General features: G+C 41.7%; 1 protein-coding gene across 5 annotated transcripts in view; it reads right to left on the bottom strand.

Annotated features, from left to right (window-relative positions):
* Positions 1–12560, bottom strand: part of Tmem241 (transmembrane protein 241) — a 117664-nt gene that overhangs the window by 60438 nt on the left and 44666 nt on the right. For all 5 annotated transcript variants that reach the window (XM_027935678.2, XM_071602858.1, XM_071602857.1 and 2 more), the window contains 5 exons: positions 11686–11711; positions 7875–7926; positions 6369–6417; positions 5089–5134; positions 3818–3853 (listed from right to left, as the gene is read on the bottom strand). In XM_027935678.2, the coding sequence (XP_027791479.1) occupies positions 3818–3853; positions 5089–5134; positions 6369–6417; positions 7875–7926; positions 11686–11711 (209 nt within the window). The remainder of the gene's footprint in view (positions 1–3817; positions 3854–5088; positions 5135–6368; positions 6418–7874; positions 7927–11685; positions 11712–12560) is intronic.

Here is a 12560-nt window from a genome sequence, read left to right as displayed (position 1 = left end):
GAAACTTCTGTATCCCTGCACCCCTCTATGGTGCCTGCATGCTGTCCAATGCCCACTGCAGGGGACTGAATTCTCCCTTCTTCAGCCTCCTCTACAAAAACTCCATGCCATCCAGACAGTCGATCTAGTTAGAGGTTAGGAATAAAACTTGACATCTAACTATGGGAAGGAATTTTTTTAAATGTGTGGAATGGCCTGCTCTGGCTCAACCCTGGCTGCACATCAGACTAGTCCAGCATCCTGGTTTATATCAAAATCTCCCAGGGCAGGGTCCAGACAAGTTTTCTCCATGATGGCCCAGGCAGTTCTAAAATGCACTGGAACCGAGGATCACAATAGGCAATCTCCAGCGAGCGGTGACGTTGTAGGTAGTCCTAAGGAAGGTGGCCGTGAGCAGAAACCACTGTTAGACTGTCAGCCCTGCCCTGCTCCTAGGGCTATCTCCCTGCACCATTTCTGTTTCTCCTGAGCTCTGCCTTGAAAGCCCATTTCTCGTGTCCCCTTGAGCAGTAGCAGTATAGCTGGCAAAGGAGCAGGAGAGGATGCTTGGGAGGACAATGGAGAAGAGCCCATTATGGGGATCCTATAGAAGTTGTCGGTTTGTAAGACAGGGCTTACTTGTAGCTCTGAAAAGTACACATACTACACAAGACTGGAGACTGAGGAATGATTAGTCCTTCACATGGGCTCTGTAAGTCTTCACTTGACATCTTGTCATTTTTTGGAAAACTTGTAATCTCTTCATATGCCATTATTTGAACTCCCTGGATCCTCTTTTGTTTATAACTTCAGGAGCAGAAGAAATTCCTCCTATTGCAGGATATGAAGCACCTCTTTCCATCCCAAAATATCTCTCAGGGCCTGCCATGGTTCCCCAATTCCCATCATAAGGGTCACTCCAAAATATTAGGGGGTAGAAATAATTAAGGGAAAGAGTTGGTCTTCTAACTCCTGTCTGGAAATTTGCAAATACAATGCTAACCCACTCCTAATTCCTACGCTGTGACCTCTTTGGGGGCGAGAACTATATTTTATTCATCTCTCAATCCCAAGTACCTACATGGATATAGTGCCATGCATACAGCAGGGATCAATATGTGTTATAATGCAGTTAATTACCTCTAGGTTATCTGTGGTAGGAATACATTAGAAGAAAAATATAAATTGAAGCCCCCAATAGTTCTAAGATCATAAGTTACATGTAAATTCTAAAGAGGAAATTATACTAACATAAAAGGCCAAATAGCAGGCCTTTTTAAAATTCACTCAATCAATAAATATTTATTGAGTGTCTAATATATGTCAGGCACTGTTCTAATATCTAAGAAGAAACAGGTAAACGAAACTGAAACATCCCTATACTCATAGGAAATAAAATGAGAGAACATGAAGAAACCATAATCTACATATGCTAAATTCCAATACTTTTTTTCTGTTTCTCTAACTCATACCCCAGAGAGAATACCTATTTCCCTTTGACACACATACACAAAATTGCATCTGGAAAATAAGGAGATGGAGAATAAATGAGCAACATTATGGTAATTTTCTATTTAATAGACAGAGAAATCAGTATCTGCCTCGTGTTAAAAAAGAACTGGTACTACAAGGTCATTCTATAACATTCATTCCTTACATATTGTCTAAGTTCCTCAAAAGGCAGAGCAAAGTGATATTCAATTTTAACAATTTATTTATGCTCAGCCTGTGGACAGCTTTCCCATTCACCTTTTCCTTCATTCTTTCCCCTTACGTGGTTCCTTATTCTCTGTATTAGAAACATCAAGAAGTCAGGGTCAGGGAGCAAATACATCCTCAGTGAAGTAGGAGTGTCTGCCAAAGGCAGAGAACCATCCAACGGTTTGCGTTTCTCAAAATATCTAGAGTTCAAACCAATTTTTTCACCCTGGCATGCAACACTCCAGGCTGGCCCCAACAAGGACAAACCATAAATCTGAGCAGATTGCAGATTTCTGGACACCAATACCCTCAGCACCCAGTGCCAAGGGGAAATTGAATAGTGGTACTTATTCTGATTCATACATCTTTATCACTTGTACCAGAAAAAACCTGGAACCAGTCACGGCTTAAGCAGGGTATGCCACAGCCTCAGCCAGGAAGCTGGGAGTACCAAGATCACAGGCAATAAATATCCTCACTCCAGGTGGAGAGGGAGAGGTCAGAAGAAAGAACTGAGGGTCAACAGAGGCTCATTTTTCTATACCTCTATTCCTTTGCCGTGCGATCTGGTTATATGTTTTGTACAGAAGAATTGCCTATAATGGCACAATGGCTTAGAAACTTGGTTTTGTTTTGTTTTGCAGTGCTGGGTTCAAATCCAGAGCCTTGTGCATGCCAGGCAAGTGCTGTACTATTGAACTTCACCCCTAGTCTTTGGAAGTATTTTAAATAACAATAGCCTTCTGTATTTTCAGAAAAATCTCTTGAAAGATCTGGTGGGTCTGAGCAGAGTGTGACTGACTGCTGCTGGGCACAAAGGTGGCCCACAGCAATGCGTGGGGTGTGTCTTACATTCACATAGGCATTTTAATAAATACTAGGATATTTACGGGCATCCTCTGCACATGGAGAACACAGCTCAAGTTGAATGTTTTAAGTAGAGTAACTTCCTCCAGAAATCAGCATGACCAAGTGGTGGGGCACATCTCCAACCTTGGCCCTCTTCACTAAAATTCACAACACTGGGCAACATTGGGTTTCCAGCAGCAAACCTCATTTTCTTTCTCAGGTCTGTGTGGTAGCACATCCTGTCTATCAAGGAAACTCTACTGGCTTCTTGCTACAAAATGCTTTATTCAAAAAACAAAAGGTGCTTGGGAAGTGAAAGGTGCTTGGGGGTTTTCAGAGGGCCTGACCTTTTCAGGCCTTTCCTCTTTAGGCCTTCAGTTCCCAAGACCCGGAGGCCAAAGGGCTAGTACTGAGGCTACTGAGATCCAAGAATGAGTCCCAGCTATACTATTTAGCAGGGAGACCCCATCCTTAGCCTGGCTCAGACAAGGGTACAAACAATAGTCCACATACCAATTTAAAAGTCAAAAACTAAACCTCAAATTTGATCCTACCTGAACAAATACACCTTGAAAACAACCTGGAATCTAGATTAAAATTTAGAATTCTGGGGCTGGGGTTGTGGCTCAGCGAGGCCATGGGTTCGATCCTCAGCACCACATAAAAATAAATAAATAAAACAAAGGTATTGTGTCCAACTACAACTAAATAATAAAGTTTTTTTTTTTTTAATTTAGAATTCTGAGAATGCTTGGAACTTTGTGTCAGGTGGCAGCATGGGGAGATCTGGCCTCTGGCTCTGGGTTCCCAATGTGCCCTCTTCTCTTTGCACCCCAGGTTCCTTCCTGCTCCCCAAGAATTCTCCGCATATGTACATGAACAGGACATCCTCTGTTTGCATCCCATTCTGGTAACAGCCTCTCTAGGACATCCATTAATAGGAACAAGTTGGGAAGACAGACCTGGAAGGCCCTGGAAGGGAGCTTGGAGCCATTTGGGTAGGGGATCGTAGAGCACAGTCTAGAAGTGAAGTTGTGGGGTCTGTATGAAATGTCCCTTAGCCTCCAAGGGGAGGAATGTGGCCCTCTGAAGTGCAGGGCTAGATGGAGGCCTGGTCTAAGGGCAAGACAACTATCTGGTTTTCCCATCTCTGGTCATCTCACAAATTATTTAACTTCCTTTCCTGGCAGCCCCATTTGCTCTCTAATCAAAACATTACTGGAAAATAAAATTCATTAGCTCTAGAAGAATATGCATTGGTACTTCAAAAATGCAAATTATATTTTACCTGAATATATAGTTTAAATACTGCTGGTCAATGTCACTAAGGAATGAGAGAGAAAAGATAAAACATATGAAACAACAGAAGAAATTTTTAAAAACATAATACAGTCATTATCCACTATTAATAAATTTTATTTCTACATGTTACTACTTTATAAATTCTTAATAAATTTTATTCTTAATAAAAAATATTCAAAACTAATTCCAGGGTGTTTTTTTTTAACCTGAAATAACTTTATAAAATTTATTTTGTATAACTGAATTATTTTTAAAATGTTTAAATTTGCATATAATCCCTCCCTCCCTCCCCACCGCCGGTTTATTGTTTTAAAAACAGTTCGTAGTTAAGTGCCATAACACACACACATGTTCACCTGTGTGGCTGATGGCTCTCCGTGTGCATGTGACCACTTTCAAAGGACTATCAATTATCTCAGGGCACTAGACTGGCTTCTAGGGCTACCATTTTTAACAAAAGTAAAGGGCATTTAAATAAATTTGAATCTCAGATACAGCAATGTCTTAGTGTATGCTCCAAATAGCACATGGGCCATACTTAAACTGTAAAAGTTTGCTGCTCAGATGAAATTCAAATTTAAAGGGCATCCTGTCTATCAAGACAACTCTACTGGCTTCTTGCTACAAAAACACTTTATTCAAAAAAAAAGGTGCTTGGGAAGTGAAAGGTGCTTGGGAGTTTTCAGAGGCCCTGACCTTCTCAGGCCACCGCCTTCGGGCCTTTCCTTTTTAGGGCTTCAGGCCCCAAGAGCCGGAGGCGGCTAGTCCCCCTCAACTGAGGCCACAATTCTTATCTTTTTTTTTTTTTTTTTTTTTATTCACATTCACCAAAGGGACTCCATTGCTTGCTGCAACGAAGGATTTATTTTATCCAAGAACAGAAGTAGGGAGACTCCTAGGAATAAACTGAGTCAAGTTTGGAAGGCACTGGGGAAAAAAGAAAACCTAGTTGACTGGGGTCCAAAGCAGCTGATCATATACAGTTCATTAAATTCTTATCTAAAAGGCTGCCCATGAACGAAAGGTGATCCATGTCTCTACACATATAGCTGAAAGCTGATCCCTCTCAGATGGCAGCGGGCCTGGCCCAGAGTGGCTGGTGCAGCAGGCAGAAAGAGGACAGGCAGCTTTGAGGGCTCTCTGCTGCCCTCCTGCAACCAGACTTGCAGAGAGTCTGGCCAGATGGAAGAATCTCATGCTGAATAGATCTCATCTCTTTCCTTTAACCAAACAACTCACCAAACATTCAGAGCTTACCTTAATGCACTAGGCTTCTGGAACTTCCGTAGTATTTTATAAGCACCTGGAAATGAAGTCACATGACATTCTGCTTAAAGAGCTGCCTGCACTTTCAAGAAAGTACAAAATCCAGGCAGAGAAGAACCCTAACAGCACAGCTCCTGGTCCCCTTTTCCCTATGAGGGTCACACACTGACAAGACAGGACTAAGAACATTGGAGGGACTCAAGGATGTGAACTCAATGGTCCTCCGTGATAATGTAGTCAGTCCTTCAAGTGGCCCACAGGGAGCACCAGGCAAGGAAAGTGTCATGATCCACAGGTAGATATATAATTAAAAGGAAGGTTTTACTTCCTTCACACAATGCACATGGGAAAGAGAAACACTGAGGGATTTCTGAACATTTCTAAACTGTGTTAATAAATCCAGGGCACTGTTTATTCCCCCTAAGATTACAAACAAGAAACACTGAACATATGACTCTGAAATAAAATCAGATGGTCTGCCAGGTGTGCTGGCGCAATCCTGAACTCTGGTGGCTTGGCAGGCTGAGCCAGGAGGACAGAAAGTTCAAAGCCAGCCTCAGTGACTTAGCAAGGCCCTGAGATCCTGTCTCAGTGGTTAAGTGCTCCGGACTGATTTCAATCCCCCGTACTAAAACAAAACAAAAAACAACAAAAAAAATCAGATGGTTCTTTTATTACACCAACTTGATGATATTATTATTATTATTATTATTATTATTATTATTACTATTTGCTTGCTTTTTTAAAATATGCTTTTGGATTCCTTCCTTTCTGCCCTTTTAAAGAAAGAACAACCAACATTCTATCTGAGCCAATGTTTATCATGAAAGAGAGGAAAGGGAACTATATTGGAAAGGGAAATAGTTGAAGAAAACTCCAAAATAGAAAAACAAATCCAGAAAATGCCCACTTAATTTTAAACTTGGATTTTTTAAAGGAATTTAACCTTTATTTTATTTATTTGTTTGTTTTTATGTGGTGCTGAAGATCAAACCCAGTGCCTTACCCATCCTAGGCAAGTGCTCTCCCACTGAACTAGAACCCCAGCCCTTAACCTTGGATTTAATTTTCCTATTGTCCAGAGTCACTATCAGTGAATACAGCTAGAAAATTAGGGGAAGAGAGAAAAGGAAGGCAACGGGAATGATAATGATCAAATTATGTGCTTACACAAATATGGCATAATGAATCCCACTCTTAAGTAAAATTATAACGTACCAATTAAAAAAACATACCTCAAATATTTAAGTAAGCATTCAGTTAAAACTTACCTACACAGAATAAGTGAATTACAGCCCAAAAATATCCATCTGGATCAAACTGTAATACAGGATAAAGAAAGAAAAAAAAAAACAGCTCTGAGTACAAACAGCATCCGCACAGCAGGCAGAAACCTGAGTCATCAAAGCACAGTGCCGGGCAAGGTTTCAAACCAGTACTCTTAGTGTCTAGGTCCATTCTCCCTCATATGTCACCCAGTAGCCTACAACAACTTCCTGATGCAGCTTGGCCTCCGTCCCCGCTTACCCACACTGCCACCACACTATGTGCAAATCCAAACTCATGGCACTCAAGGACCTCAATGACAAGCCCCCACAAACCCTCCAGTCATGACTATAGCCCCCCACCCTCAAAGAACAAGGATGGTTTGCATTTTCCAAAACAAATGCTCTCTGCTTACTAGCCAAGCAGACTCTTTCTTTTTCTCCCTTTCTATTATTCTCCACAGCCCTCATATAGTTGACACACTCTACAGTTTCCTTATTCTCAGTCTGTCTCCATCTCCGCCCACCCTCCACTAGATGGAAGTCCCAGGAAGGCAGGAGTTAGAATGGGGTAGCCACATAGTAGGTGTTTATTAAAGTCAAATCCCAGCATACCCATGGCCCCTTTGGCACTTTCCTCATTCTTTCAGATTTCGGTTCAGTAAGCAGTGCCTGGCTCTAGCGATCTAGGTTACATTCTAAAACCCCCTCTTATTCATTAGCAGGTGACCTTTTGGGTCTCACTATTCTTTAGCTATTCATGGAGATAATAATAGTCCCTGTCCTACAGAATTGTTGTGAAATTTTAAGTAAAATAGGGCATAAAAAGAATTGGTGCAGGGACGGCACACAGCAGGATCCTATCATTGTTAGCTGTTCCCATTTTCCAAGTCCCTGAGTCTTCTTAAGTACTTCATAGCCTCCCTACCTCTCTGGACTGAGTCCTGGTCTCCCTGTCATAATTAGTTGACTGCTCACTTGTCCATCTCCCTCCCCCTTTGCACTGAATAGACTCTGATTTCTGCCACAACAAAGTCTCAGAGCCTGATACTAGGGTGGCATGGGGGGGGGGGCACTTAAGAATGCTGGGGGAGAAAGGGAGGCAGAAAAGAAAGAAAAACCTAGCAAGGAGATGGCTACTGGGGATGCGATGGGTCCTTAGTGCCTCATAAGGAAATCTCCAATTTGGCACAGGGTGATCAAGCAAAACTCACTTCCAGCAGAGGCCCTGGCGATGAGCAGGAAAATCAACTTTGCCTCAATGCCTGAGGCTGGGGCGACCCAGGCATGGGAGTGCAGGTTCACAGACTTGCACAAGAATGAAATGCATGAAACCCAGGGCCAGACCTCTAAGGCCTGGGGGAAACGGTGCTCCTGGGCCAAAAGGCCCCAGCCTGGGAGCTTCTGAATGCCTCCTCATTCTCAAAGCAAGGACTAGGAAAGTCTGCACACATGCGAGACTTCAGAGAGTAAAAGACTCTTTGAAGGCAAAAGGAGTTTACCTGGACTTACCTGGGAGTCGTTGAAGGGAAGGCACCCTGCAGCTGCCAAGAGGAAGAGGGCGCTGTGGACAGGCAGATAAAACAGGCAGCTTCACCTTTCAAGATCAAAGCCCTTCCCAGAGAGTGTGGAGGTTGGACCAGATCCCTTGGAGTTTGGAGGAGGCAAAGAGCCTGAGACCAACCCAGTTCCCCCTTCATCCTTTGAGAACCCTGACTCCTGTGTGGTTTTCAATTACATTCTCTGCTGACAGCCAGACATCTTCTCTGCAGCTCAGCTAGCCATTGCCCAGAGTCGGGCACTTGCAGGACACATGAAAACCAGAGCTGGCTCACTCATGAAACAGTGTGTCTGTCAAATAGCTAATAAAAGGAGGTTTTTGACTATAGATCCCCAGAAAACATGGGTGTCTAGTTAGGCAACCAGATCACCATCATGACAGAAACACCATGAACAAAAAAAAAAAAAAAAAAGCTTATTAAAATCCTTTGTACACAACTTTAATCTAATGTTCAGACTCAATAATATCCAATAACTGGATAGATCAATGCCCTGTGCCTCCTGTTAGGACACACTAAGGTACAACATCACACTTGAGGCTCTGTCAAACAGGTGAAAGCTGAATTGAATTAGGAGAAAAGGCTGAGACAAAACCAAACTTACAGTCCACAAACACAACAGGCCTGTATGCTTCAAAAATGTGAAGGCAATGAAAGGCTGAGGGACTGTCTTAGATTAAAGGACACAAGAGAGACATGACATTCTTGAAGGGGAAATTGCTACAAAAGATAATACTGGAATCCTGGAAAAACACGAACTTGGGCTGAGATATTAGATAACAGTATTGTATCAGATATCAATTTCCTAAATTTAGTAAGTGCCCTTCAGTTATATAAAAAGGATTGCTTTTTTTAGGAGATATGCTTTGAAGTGTTTAGGAGTAGGGTCATGGTCTCTGCAATTTACACTCAAATGGTTCAGAAAAATAAGAATATCTTTCTGTGTTTTGGGTAATGTTAGGTATGTGTAGACATGCATTATATATGTGGGAGAAAAGGGAGGATAGAGAAGCGGGGAGAGAGAGAATGGAAAAATGTTATCACTGGGTGAATGTAAGTGAATAATGCATGGGCGTTCATTGTAATATTCTTGCAACCTCTCTGTACACTTTATTTCTTATATAAATAGAAAAATCTCTTTTACATACTGAAATATTTACAGATGAAATGCTATGGTGCTAGTATGTGCTTCAAAGTCATACTGAAGTGAAGCAGTGGGTAGGTCCATAAATTAAAAATTATTGAAGCTGGAATATGGGTAGATGGACTTCCTTATATTACTGTCTACTTATTTTTATAGGTTTAGAGATTTCCACAATATAATGTTTTTCAAAAATTCTTGCACAAAAAATAATGTTGCCAATCAGATATTTTCAGAAAACTATCCTCATTCATCACAAAGTTCATTTGGAGCTGGCTCAGTAATCATTGGTTTTTAGCATCTGTCTTCTGTTTTCATATACAAAATGACTTTGCCTGTAGCTTTCCCCAATCATTCTGTTCTCCTAAAAGAAGGCATCAGAAAGCCCAAAACCCAAATTAAGTCTTGGTCTCTCTTCTCTTTTTATTTTATAAGCGCAACAACATATATAATGTTAGGCCCTCACTACTGACCTATTCCATCAGGAGACAAACAGCAGAGGATCAAGGCATGAAAAGAAGCACTGGATACAGAATTTTCACTTTCAGGGGATTCTGTCATTGGCATCTCATACTGATACATATCCCATACATACAAAATTCTATGCTCTTTATATAGATCACATATTAATACATAATCTAAATATAGAACATAGATTAATCTATATTTTTCTATAGATCATAGATTATACACACATATATATTACATGATATAGACATTTGTACACGTAATATATTATATCATACCTATACAACATTCAACAAGCAGATAATAACAATCTCAATGTCCTGGAAACTGATGCTAACCAATTCCAAGTGCTTACTGCTGTAATGACACCAGATGGCTGCACCAGAGCAGGAGACTGGCACAGAGGAACCCTCAGACTTGGGTCCAAGACTTGGGAAGGTCAAGACAGGAGAATATAGAACAGCATGAGGCCCAGAAGGTTCTCCAACCCAGTCTACCCTCCTCCTTCAGCCTCCCTGCTTTCAATGCACACACAAAAGTGACCTAGAGGAGAATGCAAGGCAAAGATTGGGGTGAGTGGAAAAGAGATTGTCAGGGGGCTGCTGAGGTTGCTCAGCAATAGGCAATAGGCTTTAGGTGGGAGAAGAGAAGAATCCTAATAGGTTTGGTGTCTATTGGAGTAGAGGGATTTCTGGAATATAGGCTCCTTCCCACCCAGGGAATGCACATTTAGAGATCCCCTCATGCAGAAAATCCCTTGAGGATGAAGGAGATGGGGGGATACCCAGGGGGTGAGACGGGGGCCTGGTTCCTATGGTACTTGAGCAATTATGTATCAGGTATTAGGGTGCTGGGAGCATTTGTGAACTGTGTGTGAACCCAAACAACATGGAAGCCATTAGGCAGGAAGGTCTGGTCTCGGGAACTCCCAGTGGCAACCCTGCTGTTGAGAATGCCCAATTCATGTAACTTCGTACCTAGCTCTGTCTTAAGTTTAGCATTGCACTGGAGATGGAGTGACCCACTGAAGCCACACAGCCTCTCAGAGATGGGGGTAGCTTGCCAAGATGACAATCAACCCATTTGCTGCAAGACCCCTGCCCCTGAAACCTTATCCTTGCCTTTGAAGCCCTCCCCCTTGAATAAAGAACTGAATCCACGTTCAGTTGTTCAGTTCCAGCTCCTATCAGGACTGGAGACCTACCAGGCGCTCCACTTTTCTTTCATCTAATTTTTGGCTCTGGCTCTATTTCTTACTAATTAATTCAGACTTTCTATTCCTCAGGCAGCTCACACCTCCTGAGCAGGAATCTACCCTGTCAGGGTGCCGGCCACCTCACAATATTAGGGGCTTTGATGCCTCTCTTTAACACTTTGAGAATCTCCTTTTAAACAAGTGGTGAGACCTGAAATTTTGTTTTACATTTTCCTTTCCAGCTGTAGCCTGTAATAAAGGCAAAAAAAAAAAAAAAAAGAGGGGGGCGCGGCTGGATGGAAGCCCAGAAAAATCTGAAACAAAAATCCTAAATCTGTGTATCAAAGCATCGCTGTTGGTTTTCTATGGTGGGACTGAGCATCTCAGTTACAGCAGAGGAAGGAGGAAGGGGTGGGAGAACAAGGTAAGGAGTTAGAACGAGAATTCAGATTTGGAGAGACCTGTATGAGAGTCCAGTCATGCTCTGCCAAGGAAACCAAGGTTCAGAGGGGGAAGAAACTTGCCCACCATCACTGTGCTGTGCCCAGGACTGCAATTTAGATCCTGGGACTCACAGGCTAATGCTTTTCCCACAGTGGAACATCTTAGAGCCTCAATAAACTGCATTATTTTTAAAAAATTTAAGTCATCTCCATGTTTTTCAGTTCTCCACCAATATTGCACAACTTATTACGAAGTTTTGGGGCATCAAGAGCTGAAATCTAACACGAGTTAGTTTTGTTTTCCCCTTAGGAATAAAATTTTGGGGGGAGAGAGAGAGAGAGAGAGAGAGAGAAGAGGAGAGAATATGTTTTAAAATAAGACATAAAATAGGGATATATAACTGTTTATAATAAATTCCTCTGTCAGCTCTCAGAATCTTCAAAAGTCTATCAACCAAGTTAAAATGAGGTTCAATCTTATGTTTTAAAGAGATGTTTTGATTTTTTAAAAACTTACCTACAGATCTTTACAGGAGATGTTTTCTGTATGAAAGTAAAGACACATAATTAGTCTTCAAAAATATTCCCCCAAAAAACATTTCAATTAAGAGGCAAATAAATTATGAGCGAATTTATTAGAGGTTTTGCAAGCTTGCTACACTTCACTCTTTTTTAAAGCTTTTTCTGCTTGGACCAAATGAAGGATGACTCAGTTCCAGAGCTGAGTCACCTCGGCAAAGCACTTTCACCATTAGAATGTTTACCCGTGAAAAGCAAAATGATGTCGGCAACCTTCAAGAATCTTCCATACCAAGCAGAGGGAAACGAGAGAGAGATCGACGCCATCCATACCCATGTAGGAAAATAAATTAAGCTCTAATCCAACTTCTCTTCTAGGTCTGTCTCTTTATTTGTATTTACTTATTTTTGAGATGAGGTCTCACTACGTTGCCCAACCTGGCCTCAAACTCCTGGACTCAAGTGTTCCTCCTGCCTCAGCCTCCCAGGTAGCTGGGACTAGAGGTGCATGCATGCACCCTGAGCCACAGGTCTGTCTCTTCAAATAACTCTTTCATTTATCCACCTCTGACTCTGAGCAGTCCTATAAAATGACCGGTGATGATGTGAAAATTAATAAACAGAAAAAAAGGTGAAGAGAGAGAGAACAAATGGCAGACTGAGGAATGGAAACTTTTCATTTAGGATTTCCTACAATGAATAAATTCTAATTTGGACTCAACCTTTATAAACTCCTACCAATTAATCAATTTCACTGTATTCTTTGAACAGACGAAGGAGGGAGTAGCACAGAGTCCTGTGTTTTATAGAAGAAACAGACAGGTAGGATGACAGATTTACTCTGGAGATTTCAGAAGGATCGTTTTGCGAGTT

Source organism: Marmota flaviventris, chromosome 16, assembly GCF_047511675.1.
Source record: "Marmota flaviventris isolate mMarFla1 chromosome 16, mMarFla1.hap1, whole genome shotgun sequence".
NCBI lineage: Eukaryota > Metazoa > Chordata > Mammalia > Rodentia > Sciuridae > Marmota > Marmota flaviventris.
The sequence above is the reverse complement of the archived record's forward strand: the minus strand, read 5'-3'. Positions and strand labels throughout refer to the sequence as shown.